Source organism: Babylonia areolata, chromosome 23, assembly GCF_041734735.1.
Source record: "Babylonia areolata isolate BAREFJ2019XMU chromosome 23, ASM4173473v1, whole genome shotgun sequence".
NCBI lineage: Eukaryota > Metazoa > Mollusca > Gastropoda > Neogastropoda > Buccinidae > Babylonia > Babylonia areolata.
Window position 1 is genome coordinate 14,439,287 of NC_134898.1, and position 22,500 is coordinate 14,461,786.

The window sequence follows — 22,500 nt, forward strand, 5'->3', positions numbered from 1 at the left end:
AACATATTCTAGTTCTTTGAATAGTTCTCCATTTGATTTTGTGTCACCCTCTAAAAAAATAAGACGTATCATCAGCAAACTGGCTAATCTTACATTCTACTTCTGATATCTTAATACCTTTTATGTTCTTATTTTGACGAATTTTGCAAGCCATTATCTCTGAGCACAAAATAAACAAATAGGGCGAGAGTGGGTCTCCCTGTCTACAGCCTCGTTCAATCCGTATACTTATAGATACTTTACCATCAACTACTACTGAGGATTTTATATTGGTGTAGAACGTTTCTACCTCTGCGAATATCCTCACCCAAACCCAAATGTTTTAAAACTTTATGCATATATTTCCAACTAACTGAATCAAAGGCCTTCTCAAAGTCTATTGAAACTAATAGTCCTGGTAGATTTTTTTTTTCCTTCAAGTAATAGATTATGTCATAAATAAGCCTTAGATTATCTCCTGTATATCTGCCAGATACAAAACCCATTTGATCTTCATTAATAAGTTTACCCAGGACTGTTTTCATTCTATTTGCGATGCAGGTAGAGCCAATTTTATAAATTACGATTAACAGTGATATTGGACGCCAGTTTTTTAAGATATTCTCTGGATTTATCTCCTTTTGGTAAGCAAATTATGATACCTTCTCTCTGAGTAATGGACATCTCTTTTTTCCTCAGACCCTTCATTTAAAGATTGTACAACAAAACCACCTAGCTGTTTCCAGAAAAAAAGAAAAAGAAATCAACTGTCAGTTTGCTCCTGGGCTTTTACCATTTTTCATGTTTTTAGTGCTAGTGATGCCTCTTTCAAAGTTAATTTACCTTCTATCAAGTTGGCTTCTGTCTCTGTTAGTTTAGGCGAATTATTAACGTACTTTTCTAACTTAATATATTTTACTTCATGCTCCTCATATTTTTTTTTGTAACACTCTTTCGTTTCGTGCAGCATGTCTTCTATCTTATCCAAATTTCTACCATTCTTAGATACTAGTTTAAACATTTGTTTGCTAACATAATGTCTCTTTTCAAGGTTACAAAAAATATTTTGATACTTTTTCTCCTTCCGCTGCCCATCTAGCGTTGCTTCTTTACTACTACTACTACTACTTCTTCTGCGTTCGTGGGCTTCAGCTCCCACGTTCACTCGTATATACGCGAGTGGGCTTTACGTGTATGACCGTTTTTACCCCGCCATGTAGGCAGCCATACTCCGTTTTCGGGGGTGTGCATTCTGGGTATGTTCTTGTTTCCATAACCCACCGAACGTTGACATGGATTACAGGATCTTTAACGTGCGTATTTGATCTTATGCTTGCGCATACACACGAAGGGGGTTCAGGCACTGGCAGGTCTGCACATATGTTGACCTGGGAGATCGTAAAAATCTCCACCCTTTACCCACCAGGCGCCGTCACCGTGATTCGAACCCGAGACCCTAAGATCGAAAGTCCAACGCTTTAACCATTCGACTATGGCGCCCGCTTCTTAACAATATTCCTTGTATTTTAATTTTTCTTAGTGTAACTAAACTGTCTTTCTTCTGGGAAGAAAAGATAATAAAAGTGGAGGAGATAACTCAGGAGCGGGAAACGAGAAGTATCAAAATAGAAGGGAAGTAATCCCATGATAGCTGGAAACATATAGATTACTTCCCTTTAAATTCCGATTGCTCTCCGCTTAGCGCATGTGGGCCTTTTTGGGTTTTTTTCCATCGCTGTGTTTTGTTTTGTTTATCAATTGATTTATTTATTTATTCGTTCATTTATTTGATTTTTTTATTCATCTTCCTTTTTTTTTTCTATCTCTCTTTTGCGTTAGATCTGAAAGAAGGCTGTGCCAAACTGAGTTGTAGAATGGGGACGAGGGTCAATATGGATCAGGCTGATGAAATACCCTCCTTTTTTCTTTTCTTTTTTTTTTTACCTCCCAGCTCTCCCACGATACCTTTCCTTCCAGCCACCCAGCCCCCCCCCCCCCCCACCCATGGCCCCAGAACGATACACCCCCTGCCCCACTTGAATATGGGTACAAACTAAACTGCAAAGTGGAAGGGGTGCGAGGGACGATCTGGATTAGGCAGGGGGAAAAAAAGCACTCCCCCGTCCCCCAAATCCTCGTAATTGGAAGTATCAGTATCAGTAGCTCAAGGAGGCGTCACTGCGTTCGGTCAAATCCATATACGCTACACCACATCTGCCAAGCAGATGCCTGACCAGCAGCGTAACCCAACGCGCTTAGTCAGGCCTTTTTAAAAAAAATTTTTTAATGTTAATGTTAATGTCAATGTCAACAAAACAGGGGGTAGGGGATGAGGGTTCAGTTCTAATTGGGCAGAATCTGCTGCTGAAAGTCATTTCTCCCTGTTGCACTGGCCCTTCCGTTTGCGTGCGTGCGCGTGTGTGTGTTGAGGGGGAGGGGGGGGGGGGAGGGGAGAGAGAGAGAGAGAGAGAGCGGAGGATGGAGATACAGACACAGACACTGTTGCATTCTCGCACAACAGGAAATAGTGTAAAGTTTATTGATAAAAATGGAAGGATACACACACGCGCGCTAGTATTCATACCAAATAACACAACACAAACAAAAAAGAAAGTACGGTTCTAGCAGGATGATGAATAATATGAAGTGATGTGGAATTATCAGTGTACAACAACAACAACAACAACACAACAATGAAATATCTATGAACAACAACAACACTGTCACGACGTACATTCAAACATTATTAGGTCAATGGTATGATTACGTGACTGAATCGTAATCAATTAGGAAACGTCTAAATTCATGCTGGATTAAAAACAAATCATCACGCAAACGAAGAATATCGACTTTTTTTTTTCTTCTCCCCAGCCACACCCCCTTTGTTTGTTCATTTTGTCCCTTCCCCTGATGTTACAAAACAGTGTATCTGCTTACCTCATAGGCAGTTATCTTTAGTAACTGGCCTTAGCATCTTGAGAGTATAAACAGTGAAAGAAAGAAAGGAGGAAAATATGATCTAAGTACATTAACTCTTCCTACGAAATTTTTTTTGACAAAGCATTATAGAACAAAAAAGAATGATATATATATTAAATTTTGTTTGTGCCTCTAAACAGCTATGTACATGGAAAGTCAAATCAAAATCAAGTCAGCAGGGAAATAGGTCCAAATGGACCATATCCATTCATGTTAAAACAGCGTATTCACTGAAACAGGTCACTCCACAGATAAACATAATTACAAAGTACATACACACAAATAAACAATGCCGCACGGTTCTAACAATCCATTTTCTCGACACTTAATAATGTTATTTACTCTGTCAAAGGAGGGCTGATCCAAAATTGTTGATCCAAAACCTTAAGTTGCTTTTTTTGTTTTTTTTTCCATGGGTTACTGAAAACGTCTTGCCAGCCACGTTTTTCTTCAGAAGTCACACAGACTCTAGGGTAGGCGATGAAAATCTTGGGCACCAAATACACGTCACTGTGATATTGGCTTTATGGACACTTACGTTGCAAAGTAGAAGGAGCGTTTTGCTGGTACCCCACATTCTGATGCTTTTCGCGGATGGGGGGAAAAAAAATCACATATTACCCAGCAGTAAAGGACATTTTCGACAGCGGCAGAGATTTGGAACGTGGGAGTGAACATCTTTCATGCTCACTGAAGAAAAAAACCGTTTTAGTACAGCTGGGTTTTCATCATTTGATTCAGACCGGTATACTGGTATGAATCGGGTCGAGCTGGTGCCAGTGTCTGGTGGAGTTTCTGTTGTTATTTTTCTCCATGACTCTGTGTTGAGGCTTCGTGACGAAAACACGTGTTATTGCCCCGCAGAGACCATGATTACAACCAAGCCCCAGCAGGCTGTTGTCGGATCTTGTAAATCCTGAAAAGTTTCCGAACTGACCCAAACCGGTAGGTCAGGAGGAGTTGTCATCGGCACCAGCTTTAGCATGGAAGTCAGCAAGGAAGAACGGTGTACCTCTTTCTGGGATACTTCTGATGGCAGTGCTCTGAGATCATTATTGTAGAATTAATCACCAGCTTCTGCGGAGTAAGTCGGCGTTGATGCATAGGCACTGGGGAAAAAAACAACTGGCCTACAAAGGAATGGAGCTTGAATTTCAAACCAAGATTCGTCTTGGTTCATTCTGTAGGTGGCAGGCTGGTTCTGACCGCGAATCCCACTCCATGTTCCTGGTCTCATCTGGTAATTACCTCTTGTTAGAAAAGGAAGATGATGATGATGTCCTTCTCCCTCAGATACCCCGATCAAGTTTCTGTCTCTTGTCTCTATACACAATGATTGTGCTCTGGACAGTTTTCACGTTCAGGCCTTGTAAAGACATCCCATCTGAGCTGCACAATTCTATGATTTTTTTTTTACCGGACGCACCACTGCTTATATCGCATTTTCAATGAGGTCACACAATTAAACTTGATAAGTTGTCGTTAAGATATTGAGCATATTCTCAATATGTTTTAAAACTGATAACAGTTCACAAATGACAATCCTATATTACAAGACATTTGGATCAGCCCTCACATGTGGGGGACATTGCACATCAAAAAGACTGAAAAAGTAATTCTCAAATAGAATTGAATCAAAATCTACCATATGCAGTTTATGAAACGTGCCACTGGAGGAAAATCAAAGATTGAGGAGCAGAGATCACATCAGGAACGCTAAGAAAGAACTTCGGATTCAACCACTAAACAATGGACAACCAGCATAAAGTCATGTATCAGCCGTGCTATCCATTCATACCAAATCTGATGCATGCATACATGCACGCACGCACGCACGCACACGCACACACCTTTTTTTTTTTTTTTTTAATCAGGAAAACAAAATGCAATCCATGCACGGAACAAATCAACGTAGAATTCCCCTACACTTCACCAAAAGGAAAAGGTTAAGTATTGACGCATCAAAAATCAGAAACCCCACGTCTCCCTACCACCCACTCCCCAGCCAACCGCCCTCCCTATTGAATTTCACTCAGAAAAAGTCACATACATCGGTATATTTACAAACAGGCAAAAAGGAAACAATAGGCTTCTCACAGAAGCGTCAGTTGAAATGGTGGTTAAAGGCACTTCTCAATTTTGAGGACAGAACAGCGTCATGGCTTGTTTTGATTTCAAGATAACTCTTCTCCCGAAAAAAAAAAAAAAAAAAAAAAAAAGCTGATCTGGACCGGTCTCGCATTTCTGCCAGCATCCCTGGCTCCCAACATTCACAGGTCTACAGATGCAGAGACGTCGTTCGTTTATTTATTTATAGTCTGTTAATCTAAGATGATGATATTAGACGTCGCGAGGTGAGGAATGCCTCTGCACGTTCCCAACAACCTTCATTCTTCAGACCAACGTGCGGGGCACAACAGTTTAGTGGGCCATCACTGTTCGTTCGTTCCCGCCTGGTTGAGGAAAAACCAAAGTGTTCTCTGAAAATGCGTCACTTCTGCTCACCACGAGTGTCCAGAATGAAGAAAACGCAGGAGAGGTGCACTTGTATTCCCCTTGCGCCAACATCTACATTCAAACATGGTTGAACTACATCCAGAACGAAATTATCTTCACAGAAATGAGATATCTAGGTTCTCAACTGTGAGTGGTTGGCATGCATGCATGTCCACGGCTACGTATAATCGATGCACGTTCAAAGTTACACAATATAACACCCATAAATCGTAGGAATATTTGAGCTTAGGGAAAATCACGAATGGGTAAGGTTAAAAAACAACAACAAAAAACAATGATGTCTAGGTGAAAATCTGACAGGAAAGGAAAAAATAAAAACGGTTTGTAGCATTGCAAGTACATCCGGATATGATGGGTTCGTCTCCTACTTATGAAGGAAAGGTATGTTCCTTTTCCCCTGTCTGCACATCTCTCTCTCTCTCTCTCTCTCTCTCTCTCTCTCTCTGGCATACGGACATTTCGCGTATGGACGTGCATTGTCTTCAGAAACACTGTACACATACCAAACAAAAATGATGATTGTATGTGTGTCTGTTTAATTATATATATATATATATATATATATATATATATATATATATATATATATATATATATATATATATGCATCTGTTTTCTGCTGTCAGTCCATTCGTGATTTCCTGATGTCCTAAGCTCTACTGCTGACGCTGCTACAATGTCATGTCAGTAAGCACTCGTCTTCCAGTATTCTTCATGCACATTGTCTCTTATGTTATCCTTATATTTCGCAGGGCAAGAGTGGCATAAATTATTAGAGAAAAAACAAAAACAAAAAAAAACGGAGAGCGAGAGACCGAACAAGGGACAGAGAGAGACTGAGACCCGGTATGGCCAAAATCATAGATCCTAGAGACTGGGTACATTCGCAAAAATCCTCTAGCCTAATTTCGTGCGTTCCCAACGTTTTCATTCAAACGTTTACAAACTCCTACAAGCTTTCTTACTTACCTCATACCTTCCTATTGACACCTTGCTTTAGTTCGCTCGAGCGACGGTTTTTCACTGCTTAGTTTCAAACCCTGTTCGGCGCCGTCGAAACAATATAAATCAGACAATAATGACGTCTCCAAATACCGAAAAGGAACGCGTTCAATTATTCTAATGATATAACATACATACGCAGATATAAATCTCACCCAGTACACTCAAGACACACGCACGAGCGCGCCGTGCAATCCGTTCATACCAAATCTGATGCATGCTCTCTCTCTCTCTCTCTCGCTCTCTGTTTGCCCTTTTTGACGCATTTCCCATGGGAAGGGTAGCTTGTAGGATCTGACTGGCGCGATAATGGGGTTAAGATTGGGGAAGGAGCTGACGGAAGTGTTCACAACTCTCTTGTGTGTCGGTATCGGGGAACACAAACGGGGAAAACTGCTTGCGATTCAGGAGCGACACGTATCGCACATAGCATCGATCGACAAGGGGGGAAAGTCGTTGAAGGGGGGGAGGGGGGGGGGGGAGTGCATCGTCCACTTATCACCAGTCAATGTCTCTTCTCACCAGGGTTTGTGAGCCTTCAATGTTCACACGTGCATGCATATACAAATAAAACCGATTAAACTTTAAATCCAAATGATTCGCTGCTGACAAATCGCCAGGGTAAGAAAAAAACAGGAGTGTCTTCTTCCAGCAGCGAATCTTCATCAACAACGTCTGTTCGTGTTGCACAATCGAGTCCCGTCTCAAACTGAATATCTCTCTATCTACCCTGGAACTTATCACACTCGCAAACAAACAAAGAATGCGTTGGCTTCTACACATTCACATGAATGACAATCCAGACTAGGCTTTCCTACCGATGTCAAGAGAAGTGTTTCCTTCAGAAAGTTTATCGCGCACAGGATGTGTGTAATTCATAGTTCACAGTCCTGACACTTCCGCCAGTGCCAGGCATTTCGTGGTGGGGTGGTGGGGTGGTGTGGGAAGGAGGCCAGCCAAGAGAATGACAGCTCTTCAAACATATTGCTATGTACTGATGTGGATAAACACACAACACCGGCGTTTTCTACACTTTGTTTTTACCAATCACTGTTCTGTGCTGCTCTGGCGCGGACAGCAGTTCAGACTGTCACTGTTTTTTTTCCACCTTTGATTAAAATGCATTGCTGTGCATATCAGCAAACTCGTTCAGCATTCTAGAATAGCCACCATCACACAACATGGGTGGAGAATCTATCATGCATTATTGCTCAGTCATAAGTTGCAGGGGTCTGTTTGTTTTTCTTCTTCTTTTTCTCTTTTTTTTCTTTTTTTTTTCATCAGACGGATGAGGAATAAAAAACAAACAAACAAGGTCATCGATCTTTTCTTTTCTTTTTTTTCTGAAAACATTAAGTGTTAAAAGAAACTGCACTGAGCTCTAATAAAACGTAAATCAGTCCCGTGAAAACCGTTAACATTAATAAACGGTTACTTTGTTATAAGCACCTTAAGCGTCTTGCTAACCATACCGTGCATGAGCAACATTCTCACACCGCACTCTGTGCTCTTCATCCCCCAATATCCTGTATGTAACTCGGCAACAATCGCCCGGAGCGTCCAACAGGTCAACAACGAACATATCCAATAAAAAAAAAAAAAAAAAAAAAAAATAAAAAAAAAAGGTTCATCACCTCTGAATAAAACCGAACATCGTATTAACAAAGTGTATCAACAGCAAAACATTCCCAGACACATTTTCGTTTGTTTGTTTTTCCTGACAGGTTTTTTTGTTGTTGTTTTTTTCTTTTTTTTTTCTTTATTTTTAGCTTCCTCAGTGACTCAAACGCCATTCCTGGAGAAGGGGAACATGAAGAAGCAGCAAATAAACGAGAGAAATAGAGAGGGAAGGAGGGGAGGGCAGCAGAACATCCACCCTTACCCCCCCCTCAACCCCCCCCCCCCCCCCCCCCCCCATCCCCAGCACCTAAGCGAAGACTTCCTTCCCTCCCATGGAGTTCTGGACGCCGTAGGTCCCAGTCAGGGGCATGAACTGCAGGCCGTTGTCAGTGATCTCCTCCTCCCGCTTCTTCACCGGCTTCTTGGAGCCGAAGCAGCGGACAGCGAAGCGGAACTCTTCGGCCATCTCCGAGCACAGCGTTTGCTGGAACAGGGAGTGATCGATCAGTTGATTTGGCTGGTTGGGTTTTGAGGAATCAGCACGATTGTCTGGGTCAATCGTTGCTCTGTTGATAAGATCAGTCAGGTTGGAGGTCAGTCAAAAGTGATTTACAGGATCGTTTTGGACCGTGGTCAATCAGGTTACTACTTGGTTGGTAAGATCAGTCGGGTTGGTGGTCAGTTAACTGATTTATTGGATCGATTCGGATGGTCGTCGTAAAATCCAGTTACTGTTTGGTGACAGAGTTGATTAGGTTGGATGTAACTTGAGTTAATTTGTTCACAGGATCTGTCGGTTGGTGGTCAATCAAGTTAATTAGTCGATAGGATCAGTCGGCCGGTTAGCTGGTCCACAGAGTTAATCGGATTAATCGGTTGGTCAAACAGGTTACTTTCCTCAAGATAACGTAACATTATCAGTCGGCCAGTCCGTCGCTCGTTAACACTCTATCGGCCTGTACGTCAGTCATTCAGTCAGCCAATCATTTTGTCAGCCAGTCATTCAGTCAGCCAGTCAGTCATTCTGTCGAAGAGTTTTACGAGTCCTAGACCAACCAGTTACACAAACAAAAATCGACTCGAACAAAACCATTCAATCAATGGATGCACCTATCCATTCACCAAGGACACAGACAAGCAGAGAAACAGGACGTACATACATACATACATACATACACACTGTTTCGATCACGCACACGAAGAAACAGCAAGGAAACAAAAAGCAATAGAACAAACCAATTGGCCAGCCAATCAACCAACCAGTCAGCCATTGATCAGAATTAAAATGAAAAGAAACAATGTACATTCATATAGCGTCCTTCCTCTCCAAGAGCTCGGGGCGTTTTTCAAGAAAGAAAAACAAAAATATTACAAGTCACATAAATCATTCATGACCACTCTTTCTCAAAACCCTTCCACCACCGCATGTTTGTATGTATGTATGTATGTATCTATGCCTGCCTCTCCGCTTGTCTGTGTCAGCCTGTCTGTGTGTGTGTCTGTGTATATGCGTACCTCTCGAACACAGGCAAGGAGGCTACACAATCACTCAAACGCGAAACCGCGCCCCTAGCTCTAACACACACACACACACACACACACACACACACACACACATACACATACACACACACACACACACACACACACACACACACACTCCCTCTCCCACAGACACACACTTTCACTCACTCGCTCACACTCACTCATAATACGTTCTGAAGAACCACTGCTTCATGAATAAACCCTCTCAATCTCTTTCTCTCTCGCTCCGTCGTCCTGTCTCTCTCGACTAATAAGCATTAAACCACCTGGAGTCTACCCCTCTCTCTCTCTCTCTCTCTCTCTCTTTATAATGACATTTTATAATCTAATCATCTGGAGCCAGTTGCCCTTCCTTACTGTCGATAGGTCGTTAAGCTCAACTCTACCAGCCAGTTGCATTGCTCAGACGGAAGAACCTGGTATGACCGTAACCCGCTACTAACTGTGTGCAGTATGGAACTGACCGATGGCGTAGTTCGGTCAACGTAAGCATTAATTAGTCGGGTGTAACTGTCCAAAAGTTAGAACAAAGCAATGCAACTGGCACCTGGAGTCTGTCTCTCTCATGACTTCAGAACATCAGAACATCAGAACATCGGACCGTCTGAAGGCTATGCCCTCCTCTCCTCCTCTCCCTCTCTGTTTGCACCCACAGTCACCCCACCCACATCAACCCCCCACCCCCTGTCTCTCTCCCCCTCTCTCTCTCTCTTTACGAACAATATTTCAAACAATCTTGTTTATTCACACTTGTCTTGTTAATGTCATCTAAAAAAACAACAAAAAAAAAAACAAAAACAAAAAAACAACAAACACGAAAGTGTTGTAAAACAATTCACTCAGTATAAATCGTCCTAACGGTGAAGTGCCTTCGTAACAATAATACGAACACTCTCTCTCTCTCTCTCTCTCTCTCTCTCTCTCTGTGTTTTGTACGCGACTTTCATGTTTACCCCCCCCCCCTTCCCCTTTAGCTAAGGGGCTATGGCCTTTATGATTGAAACTTCAGTCTTCTTACTTCAGCCTCCCTCTCTCTCTGTCTCTTTTTACCTGGTCCTTGCGGGCGTTCTTGCGGGCCTTCCAGATGAACTCGCACATGGCCACGAAGAAGCCGGCCACCACGCCGCCCATCAGCACCACGAAGACCCCGCCGACGTTCTCCACGCTCAGCTCGGAGGCGGAGCCCTTGCCGCTGTCCTCCACGTCGCACGTCTTGGCGCCCAGCTCCTTCTTCCACCACTTGGTCTTCCACTCGTGGATCTTCTGGATCTCCGTCAGGCGCAGGATCTCCGTGGTCAGGATCTCCCGGTACACCGAGTCTGTTGTGGGGTTGGTGGTGGGGTGAATTAGATAATAATAATGATAATGATGATAATGATGATAATAATAATAATAATAATAATAATAATAATCATTCATCATCATTATTCATCATCATAATCATCACCATCAACATCATCATTTAAGGGGTGGGGTGTATTAGATAATAATAATCATCATCATCATCATCATCATCATTATCATCATCAAAATAAAAATAAGAAGAATGGTAATAATCATCGTCACAATCAACATCATCATTTTAGGGACGGGTTTTGCGGGTTGGTGGGTGGCGTGTATTAGATACTAATAGTAATGATGATGATGATGATGATGATGATAATAATAAAAGACGAAGGAAAAGAATAATGTACTCATCACCATCGTCATCCTCATCATTTAAGAACCCTCCACCCCTACCCACTATAAAAAAAAGAAAAAAAAAAAGAAGAAAAGGTCACCTGTTGGTGGAGAAGGAGGAAGAAGAGGAGGAGGAGAACCCCCACCTGAACCCACTAAATTAAACGATCTCTCTCTCTCTCTCTCTCTCTCTCTCTCTCTCTCTCTCTCTCTCTCTCTCTCCTCCCGAAACCTGGAGGGGGTCAGGCTGGTGTTCTCCTGACCCACTCCCGGGAGGGTCACTACCTTGTCGTGGTCGGGAGGCTTAGTGGCCAGTGATCGAGCGAGCTATGTCGGCGGGGGCATCAGTGCTTCTTGGGGTTTGGTGCTCTGATCCCAGGTCTTAATTGACAGCCTACATAGCCATCGTAGCTGTCAGGGCTGAATAAGTGGTGGTTTTGTACTGATGCCCCTGATAGGGCTTCCCATGCCGAACAGGTCGTGAGTGAGGCCCAAACTAAACGTGACCCACTGTCCCTAACGCTGTTCTCTATTCTTCTTTTTACGGCCTCTTTTCTGTCCTCAGCTCCCCATCAAGCCTTCTTTTCCACATTCTTTTTTTCTCTGCGGCCTTCTTCAGGCCCGCCGTGTTTGCCGTGCGGCGCGACCTGTGATGGAGGGGAATGAGATCCTGGGGATTGAGAGAGCACGCTGCTCTCAACACATCCCTTTGGCTCGGACCTCTCCTAAGACAGGCGGCACACATTGGCCCGTGTGTGTCAATCGGCTACCCCTTCGTGGGGCTGGGTCAAGACTGGCAGTTTAGTGGCTGACGAAGGTAACCCCCGTAGTGCTCGGTTCTCTGTCCCCGGGAGCTGGGCATGATCGGGGGGGAACACGTTGGAGCTGGACTGTTGGTCGTATATCCCTCCCGAAACCTGGAAGGGGTCAAGCTGGTGTTCCCTTGACCCTGGCCCCTAAGTTGGACCCCATGGTGGGTGGGTAAGGGAGGGATGAATTCACATTTTTTTCAACATGACTTCCAAAAAATCACACACCCCTAACTCGGGTAAAAGACGAAGACAGGGAACGGACGACTCGGACTCCGATTCGGAGGTCGTTGAGAGCTCTGGATTTTGGCCATCATGGCTGGTGATGGAGGGCGCTGATGACGACAAGCCGTTGTCGGCTCTCAGCCCCTTCGCTATCCAGAAGGGCTTTCAGTGTCTGGCAGGATCGCTGAAGTCCATCAAGAGGCTGAGGAGCGGAGCATTTTTAGTTCAGACGGAATCCAAAAGGCAGACACAGCTCCTTCTCAAGGCGACCACTTTCGTGGATAGGGCGGTGAAGGTTTCCCCTCACAAAGGTCTCAACTGCTCAAAGGGGATGATGCCCGGAGTTGAAAGGTGTGTCTGAGGCTGAGATCAAGAGCGAGCTGTCCTCTCAGGGAGTGACCGACGTGTACAGGGTGACGGTGAGGAAGGGGTCGGACAGAGTCCCGACCAACACTTTCTTCCTCACCTTCTGCTGCCCAGATGTCCCCAAGGACATTCGGGTCGGATACCTCATTTTCAGTGTAAGCTTGTATGTGCCGTCCCCTCTGAGATGCTTTAAATGTCAGAAATTCGGACACGTCAGGGACCGATGTAAGGAGGAAGAGGCGTGTGGCACCTGTTCGAAGGCGGCGCACCAGGGCGACTGCGTCAGTGCAGCCCGGTGTGCGAACTGCGGAGGTGGCCACCCGTCCTCATCGAAAGACTGCCCCGTCTGGAAAAAAGAGAAATAAATCCAGAAGGTCAAGACCGAAAAAAAGATATCCTTCTTTGAGGCAAAGAAACAGGTGGAGGCCGCGTCGCCTAAGGCGTCGAATGCCTCTGTCGTCAGACCCAGGACGGTGGACGTCGCGGTCCAGACGACGTCCACAGGAACGCAGACGGACGACTTAACCGCCTCGTCGGAACCGTTGGCCTTGGGTGGAGACGCCGTGTCCACCCCTTCCCATCCTGTGCGGCAGTCCTCAGGGGCTGCTAGGCGGGAGAGAAAAGCCTCGGGCGGAGGCACGTTGTCCGCCTCCCGCCCCACCCCACCCCCCGGCACCTCTCGCCCCGCCTCTCGTCTGCCTGGCCCTCGGGCTGGCGGAAGTGGCCGGAAACCCCCCGTACCTCCAAAACTCAAGGAGGGGAGGGTTGCGGCCTCGGCGGGATCGGGAGGGGCCGAGGTGGTGGATATTCCGACTCGGTCGGAATCCGAAAAATTTACTTCGAAAAATAAATACTCCATCCTGGCGGACATTGAGCCACTGCAAGCAGAGGAGCAAGGGATAGCGATGGAATAGGCTGCTGCTTTATTATTTTTAACCTTTTTTTAATGGCAGTGATCCACTGGAACATCCGGGGGTTCCACGCCAATTTTCAGGAACTCCAGCTGCTTTGTCGTGCTTTGAAACCTTCAGTGCTGGCGCTGCAGGAGACTCTGCAAAGAGATGGCAAGGTTTTATCTCTCTCTGGTTTTAACTCCGTTTTTAAACCCGCTCAACCGAAGCAAGAGGGATTGACGGGAGGTATCGCTCTTTTTATTCGCAAGTCCCTTTTATACAGTACAGTTCTTTTAAGCACCCCTTCACAGGCAGTGGCAGTGAGAGTCACGCTTGAGAAAACCATCACTGTCTGCTCTCTCTATCTTCCTCCCTCCGTCCGCGTTCTGAGGCAGGACCTCATGAACCTGGTCGACCAGCTCCCACGTCCGTTTTTACTGTTGGGCGACTTCAATGGACACTCCCCGCTCTGGGGAAGTGAGATGACATCAGCCCGAGGTCTTCTCATGGAAAACCTTCTTTCTGACATGGACTTGTGCTGTCTTAACGACAAGTCTCCCACTTACCTGCATCTGTCCTCTGGAAAGCTCTCGTGTTTAGATCTGTCGGTCTGCGATCCATCGTTGGTCCTGGACTACGAGTGGAAAGTGCACGACGATCTGCACGGGAGTGACCACTTTCCTGTCGTCCTCCACCCCACAGATGGAGAAGGTGACTCTCTGCCTGACCGCCTGTACTACGACAAAGCAGACTGGAGTTTTTTTACCACCAAGATAAGAGCAGAGCTGCAGGAAGAAACAGTATTGAAAAGCAAGGACCCTGCTGACGCTCTGACTCGGATCGTTTTAGATTGCGCCAAAGCAGCAGTCCCATCGTCTACCTCCAAGCCTCAGGTCCCTAGAACGCCCTGGTTCAACGCGGAATGTCGGGAGGCCCACAAGTCTCGGAAGAGAGCGCAGCGACGCGTCTTTCGGAGACCGGAGACCGATAGCGTTCGAACCCATCAACAGCTGAGGGCGAAAGCCAGGTATGTTTTTAAAAAGAGCCAGAGGAAGTCATGGAGAGATTTCTGCTCTTCCTTAACCTCCAACACACCCAAGAAGAAAGTGTGGAGGGTTTTAAAAAGAATTAAGGGCAAAAACGTATGCCCGACCTTTCACCATCTTAAACTCTCAGACGCTCTGGTCACAGAGAAGAAAGCAGTTGCCAATTTGCTTGCCTCCACAATAGAACAGAACTCGAGATCTGCTAACAAATCTGCTCGCTTTCTTAAAACCAAAAACCTGTCAGAAAAAACACCATGTAACTTCTTTTCCGACAACACAGAGAATTACAACCTTCCTTTCACAATGAACGAACTTAAATCTGCCCTTCAGACCTGTACGGATTCCTGTCCAGGAATGGACGAGGTCCATTATAAACTCCTAAAGCACCTTCCCCAAACCTGTCTGGACACCCTGCTTAAAGTTTATAACCACATCTGGGTCACAGGCTTTTTTCCACCCTCCTGGCGGAAAGCCCTCATAATCCCGCTGCCGAAACTGGGAAAAGACCCCTCGAACCCCTCCAACTACCGCCCAATTGCACTGACCAGCTGCATCTGCAAACTGATGGAGAAGATGGTCAACGGTAGACTGATGTGGAAACTAGAGACCGACGGCCTTCTGGCGAAAGAACAGTGCGGTTTCCGCAAGCATCGCTCTACCGTTGACCATCTGGTCCGTCTGGAAACCACTGTAAGAAATGCATTTGTAAACAAACAACATGTGGTGGCCATATTTTTTTGACTTGGAGAAAACTTACGATACCACGTGGAAATTTGGTATTCTTTCCGACTTGCACAAGCTCGGCTTCCGAGGACACCTGCCTCAGTTCATCCACAATTTTTTACAAGACAGACAATTCCAGGTGAGACTCGGCACCACTCTGTCCGACATTCACGAGCAGGAGCTGGGTGCCCCGCAAGGGAGCATCCTGTCGCCGGCTCTTTTCAGCATAAAAATTAATGACATCGTTCAATCCGTTCAGAGGGGATCGGACAGCTCGCTGTTCGTGGATGATTTTGCCTTATATGCAACCGGCAGCACGTACGCCAGCATCCAGCGACGGCTTCAGCTCTGCGTCAACAAAATCCAGTGTTGGGCAGAGGAGAATGGCTTCACATTTTCGTCCTCCAAAACTGAATGCATCCATTTTCATAATTTTTGCCAGTTCTATCCGGACCCTGAAATCCGTCTGGGAACATCCATCATCCCGGCGGTCAAGGAAGCCAGATTTTTAGGGGTCATCTTCGATCAGAAGCTGAACTTCCTCAGCCACATTAAACAGCTGAAAATATCTTGCCAAAAAGCCCTTAACATCATCCGAGTTGTGGCACACACGAACTGGGGTGCTGATAAGAGAACTCTCTTGCACCTCTACAGAGCCCTGGTCCGGTCCAAACTAGATTATGGAAGTGTGGTATACGGCTCGGCCAGACCGTCCTATCTGAAACTGTTGGACCCTGTACACCACCAAGGGCTCCGTCTCAGCTTTCCGCACCACCCCTGTGCACAGTCTGTACGCAGAGGCGGGGGAACCACCTCTTTCCAACCGCAGACTGAAGCTGACCCTGAACTATTATCTGAAATTGTTCTCTGAACCTACAAACCCTGCTTACGACGCTGTATTCAACAACCCTTTCGATAAGAAATTTACAGACAACCCAAACTGCATACCTCCTCTCGGACTCCGCATTCAGCCGCACTTAGAAAAGGCCGATCTGGATGTCGGTGGCATCTCGGATTTCTCTAAGTTCCCTGACAGCCCTCCGTGGACCTTTACAACACCTGGGCCGTATGCATGAAACCGGGAAAGAGGTCTATTCCCGGAAAGCAGCCTATTTCCGGGAATAACGCTTCTCAATCGGTATGCATGACACCTGGGATTGGCTATCCGACCTTGCGAATCAGGAATAAAGTTATACCACCTCCCTGGGTGGAATAAAACCACTATTCGGGTATAGTTCGACTCAATATAGCGGCGTTTTTGGCACTGCAGCGTCGACGGCGAATGCGATTGAGAAGAAATCGAATTTTTAGGGACAGAACTCATCCGTTCGAAGTGTTCGACGATGTGGAAATCGTCAGAAAGTTTCGATTCAGGCGACGAGAGATCTTAGACTTGACGAACTTGATAGAACATGATATCACCTTGACGAACCGAAAAGGTACATTGACACCTTTGTTGCAAGTTCTTGTAACACTGCGATATTATGCTTCTTCAAGCTTAAAATATGTGTGTGGTGAGTTGATTGGCATTGATCAATCCACCGTTTCACGAGTTGTGTCTCGAGTGACTGACGCTTTGTGTCGCCGATCACGTGAAGAAATCCAGTTGCCAGATCAGCGCCAAGCAGACCAAACCAAGCGGCAGATGCTTCGTGATTATGGATTTCCAAATGTGGTGGGTTGTATTGATTGTACACAAGTCAAGATACAAGCACCAAGTGAACAAGAACACGAATTAATTTTGTTAACAGAAAGGGATACCATTCCATCAATGTACAGGTACACTAGGTAAGTCTAGGCTAAATATCCCGTTTTTTGCTCTCTCCTTTGCTTTGGTTTGCTTATTTTTGTCTTAAGTTAATTGAGTTACAGTCGGATGTCTAAATTACAATCTCACTCATTATTTTCCCAAGAAAATGGCTATAAGAAAGAACAAAAAGTTATATTAAATTTAAAACATACAACCAAAAACAGAGCTCTCAGTTTAATATATGTTTAGGATTTTGTCAATTTCTGTGTGTTTTGAGTGGGAGGAAAACACTGTAATAACAATTATAAAATGGCATACTGACAGGTAAGTATGCATTCAACAGCAACACAAAATTCACTGCACTGAACTATTTGGCTGCATTTTCCTTTCACACAATAACTCAAATTGCAGCAATAACTTATGCTTTGGCAACTGAGGCTGAAGTTTTGGGGGTCTGTCCTTTCCAGTTGCTGACAAGAGCTTTGCCATCTACATGTACTGTTCAACTTATGTGTCTTTGTTGCATGCGATTATTTACTCAAATATTTCCACTTCAGGGTACTACATTTCATGATTGAGATGAATGTATTACTAAATGTCTTAGGTATAATTTTTATATGATTACTAAATATTGAATATTTTATTGTTAATATGCACATCATACTTAGTATCTTATTCTTTGATATATATATTTTGTGTACTCACCTTTATTTGTGTGTGTATGTGAGAATGCATGTCTTATATATATATATATATATATATATATATATATATATATATATATATATCAAAGTGAATATTTCATTCACAATATGTGCATGGTATTTTGCATTTTATCATTTCATGAATTATCTCTCTGTTTCCTGTTTCATGCAGTCGAGATGCATAGCATATCATGGGTTACATGAACACACACACACACACACACACACGTTATACTCTTAATTGCTGGATCGCAGATAGTGTTATATAGTTTGACTTAACCTGATGTGCAGCTTAGGCTATGGGTATTATTGTACTGATTTTCTTTTTACTAATTTTAGTTTGTTAAAAATTGGTGTTATTTTTTTTTAAGAAACAGGATGTTGACTGCACTGTTCAAATTAATCATATATCTCTTCACATTACACTTTTTTTCATACTCAGACATACATTCACATACTCACAAGCATACATGTGCAAATGCAAACTTGCTCTCTCTCTCTCTCTCTCTCTCTCTCTCTCTCTCTCTCTCACTCACACACACACACCTACTCCACTGACAGGAAAAAATGGGGGAGGGGATGACTGGAGGGAGGAGGTGGTGGGTCAGCAGTCAGGGATTCTAAGCCGGAGCAAGTGGTTAGTGATTTGGCTCAGTGCCAAGTTTACCACGACCATTGACAACCCCCTCCCTCTACTTACCATTGGTGGATGATACTCAGAGACAAGTGTGGGGAATGATTATACAACTTTCAGCAAATTATTAAAGTGAAGTTTGCAGAGGAGAGGGGGGGGGGGGGGGGGGGTTAGTATGAATTGGTGTTCTTGTTCTTTTTGGAATGTGAGAGCATAGTAACTATCTGTCTGTATATATTAATATAAAGTTTCACAGCTATCGAAGCAGAAAGCAGCTAGAATATCGGACTATCAGACTTTCGTGTGATGTTGAATGAAATGCTCATCTTATGGAAAAAGAAACCACATTACAATTTTTTTACTCACTTTTTTAACACTCACCGAGTCTGTAGCAGACGACGCTAATGCTGTCTTGAGCACTTCCGGTTTTAGACCCAGGTAATACTTTGCTTACTAAAGCAAAAATCAATCAAATATTAGTAATTGGAATTCATGGGCTCTGTTTTAACATGTCCATTTTTCATTCCGTATCAATAGTTTTTGTGTGTTTTACTCAGAAAAAAATAAATCGTGTTCCGATTGAAACACGGTGTCACGTTACGAAAACACTGATGAAATAGATCCAAGCTGCTCAGTTACTGACATCGATCAAAATCCTGATTCAAAGAATTTCAGCTCAATATTGTGCATGAAAGTGCTAAAGACATTTGTTTTCAAAAATATTATAAAACTTACCGATGAAACTTAAGATTTTCTGGAGAAACAATGCCATTTTTGTGTTAGATGAAGTGCCGCTCTCCTGTGTCGTATGTTGATTGGGCCGACGCAACTGACGAAGAGGGGTACCTGCTTCTGAATCGCTTGAGCAAATTGACCATGGATCAAAAATCTTAGTTTCGGATACCATTGGAATCAGTAGAAAATGCTCTTTACCGCTCATACAGTATCGCGTAGGGTCAGATTTCATTTTCGAACTGCGCGAGGCGTTGAAAGATGCTCAGATCTAACTACCCTACTTCGCCCAAGGGAGAGGTGTTGAAAAACAAAATATCAATTTACCTGCAATACCACTAATAAGGTTGGAGTCCCTTCCAATTATGCTGAGGATTAAATCCTCAAAGGGGACTTGAGATGGTGGTGGTCCTCCCCCAGTTTTCCGCTGATCCCTTTGTCTGTTCAACACAGCCCCCTTCAGTCCTTTCCATTTGTCTTTGCACTCTTGTGTCATGCCGTGTGCAATGCCACACGAGTTGACCTTCTCAGTAATCTTCTGCCAGATTTCATTTTTTTCTTTTTTGGGTGACGGTCTGACTGTGGCTGCTGAACAAAATTGTATGTTCAAAGCTTACTTCTTCTAAAAGTATCTGAACTTCTTTCTCAGAGAAGTTTGCTTTCCGCATTCTTTTTTCTGGTTTCGCCATTTTGTCAGTTTGCACATAAAGTGGATAGTTTCGAAAAAAAAGTAGACAGCTTCAGCAATAAAGGCAAATGTAACTGACTTTCCTGAGAAAGCAATGTCGTTTTCCGAGAAATTTGAGTAAACACAGGATGTAGGTCGACGGTTCTAAAAATATCTCGCTTATCCGCAATCACTATTCTCGGAAATCTATTCCGAGTCGGATATCAGCACATACATACGAAATCGGGATAGCCAGTATTCGGGAAAAGTACTGGAATAGCTTTTCCGGAATAGCTGCAATTCCCGAAAAGGTCTATTCTTATTACATGCATACAGCCCCAGGTCCGATTCGATCTGGCCTCGTACCGTAAGGACACCACCAGTTCTCTGGCCTACAGAACCTACTTTTCGGAACTGTGCCACAAATTCCCCACTTTTCAAAGCATCTTCACTGACGGTTCCAAGTCAGAGGACGGAGTCGCTGCATCTGCGTTCTGTCCCGCCTTTCCTGACCGGCTCTTAACGGAACACATCCTGTCTGACAGCTCGGTGTACACTGCGGAACTGACCGCACTGGTTCTGGGGTTAAAAATGGTTCTCTCTTCGAAACAGAAGAGATTCATGATCTTTTCCGACTCCTTGTCAGCCCTGGAGGCGATTGCCTGCAGGAATATCACTCATCCCAAACTGCTGGAATTTTATGAAACTTTTACTCTCGCAACGAAGAAAGGATACGAGGTTGTGTTGGCCTGGGTTCCCGGACATGTTGGCATTCGTGGTAACGAAAGGGCGGACCTGCTGGCCAGGAACGCTGTAAAGAAAGAATTGTCCAGATCCTTGGTACCCTATACAGACATGAAGCGGAAGGTCAACACTTACGTTAAGGATCTTTGGCGAGAGGAGTGGAACACCCAGACGGACAACAAGCTCTTCCAGATCCGTCTGGACCTAAAAGAGACCCTCCCTTCGGGGGTGAAGAACAGAAAGGAGTCTGTGCTGTGCAGACTGCGTACGGGGCACACTTTTTTTTACTCATTCTTACTTGTTGAAGGGGGAGGAGGCCCCTCGATGCATTCCCTGTGACGAGCCTCTCACCGTGAAACACGTGCTCCTTGACTGTTGGGATCTGCATGACGTTAGACGCAGACATTACACGGCGGTTTCTTTGAAGACTTTGTTTCGTGATGTCCCTCCGTGGGCGCTGATGGACTTCTTAAAAGAAGTGAACCTTTTTAACCAGATTTGAAGGTTTTAAACTATGGAAGTTTTTTTTTTAACTTTGGAGTGGAAAGTTTGAAGTGGTGACTCGTTTTAATTGGTTGGTTTTTTTTATCCTTGTAGTAGTTATTGACGCGGCGATAGCCTTGAGATGGCCTTTGTGGTCGGCGAGGCTCTAAGCACCATAATTTCATTTCATCTCTCTCTCTCTCTCTCTCAACAATTGTCCTTTACAATAACCTGCGGAAAAACATCATCATCTGAACCCTGAAGGTCAATCGTATGTTCACTTGCTGAAGAATGGTTCTGTTTACAGTATTCGTAAACTCTGCGTTTAGATATTTAATGCCCTGAAGATACGACAGGAAGTCTGTGACAACAATGATGAAAGTTAGAATTAATGTTCTGTGCACAAGAAGCACTTTTGTTCTACAAGTTTAAGTTAGTATTTTACATTTTGTTGTCGCTGCGTGATCACCATAATGTGTACTTTTGACCTCTTTCTAGGGGCCGGAGGCCTGGAGATTCAAGTTTTGTTCTCTCTCTCTCACACTCACACACTCACAAACTCACACACTCACACACTCACACACTCACACACACACGCACGCACGCACGCACGCACACACACACGCGCATGCACGCACACGCACGCACGCACGCACGCGCGCGCGCGCGCGCACCTACACACACACACCCCTACCTGTGGGCGTGGCTATCCCGTAGCCCTTGGAGTCCAGGTTGCCCCCGATGTTGGTCAGGTCGCAGTCTCTGGCCACGGCGTATTCCACGGCCGTGGACTCGGCCAGATAGGCGTAGCCTCCCTTCTTCACCCGGGCCACCCCGTCCTCCGATTTGGTGACGAACACGTCGTCCTGGGTGGACATGTAGTTCCACATGCGCTTGAACGTCTCGATCTGTGAACGCTGTGGGGCAGAAAGAAAGAAAGAAACAAACAAAAAGAATAAGTTGACTCATCTTCCGACGGGCGCAATAGCCGAGTGGTTAAAGCGTTGGACTGTCAATCTGAGGGTCCTGGGTTCGAATCACGGTGACGGCGCCTGGTGGGTAAAGGGTGGAGATTTTTCCGATCTCCCAGGTCAACATATGTGCAGACCTGCTAGTGCCTGAACCCCCTTCGTGTGTATATGCAAGCATAAGATCAAATACGCACGTTAAAGATCCTGTAATCCATGTCAGCGTTCGGTGGGTTATGGAAACAAGAACATACCCAGCATGCACACCCCCGAAAACGGAGTATGGCTGCCTACATGGCGGGGTAAAAACGGTCATACACGTAAAAGCCCACTCGTGTGCATACGAGTGAACGCAGAAGAAGAAGAAGACTCATCTTCCACGCTGTGTCGTTCGTTTCATCCCACTAACAACACACGAAGTGATGGTGTTGTGA

General features: G+C 44.7%; 1 protein-coding gene across 2 annotated transcripts in view; it reads right to left on the reverse strand.

Moving 5' to 3' along the window:
* Nucleotides 1-8,404: 8,404 nt before the first annotated feature.
* Nucleotides 8,405-22,500, reverse strand: part of LOC143298236 (glutamate receptor ionotropic, kainate 2-like) — a 273,893-nt gene continuing 259,797 nt past the window's right edge. For both annotated transcript variants that reach the window (XM_076611042.1, XM_076611041.1), the window contains 3 exons: nucleotides 21,793-22,015; nucleotides 10,693-10,961; nucleotides 8,405-8,581 (listed from right to left, as the gene is read on the reverse strand). In XM_076611042.1, the coding sequence (XP_076467157.1) occupies nucleotides 8,405-8,581; nucleotides 10,693-10,961; nucleotides 21,793-22,015 (669 nt within the window). The remainder of the gene's footprint in view (nucleotides 8,582-10,692; nucleotides 10,962-21,792; nucleotides 22,016-22,500) is intronic.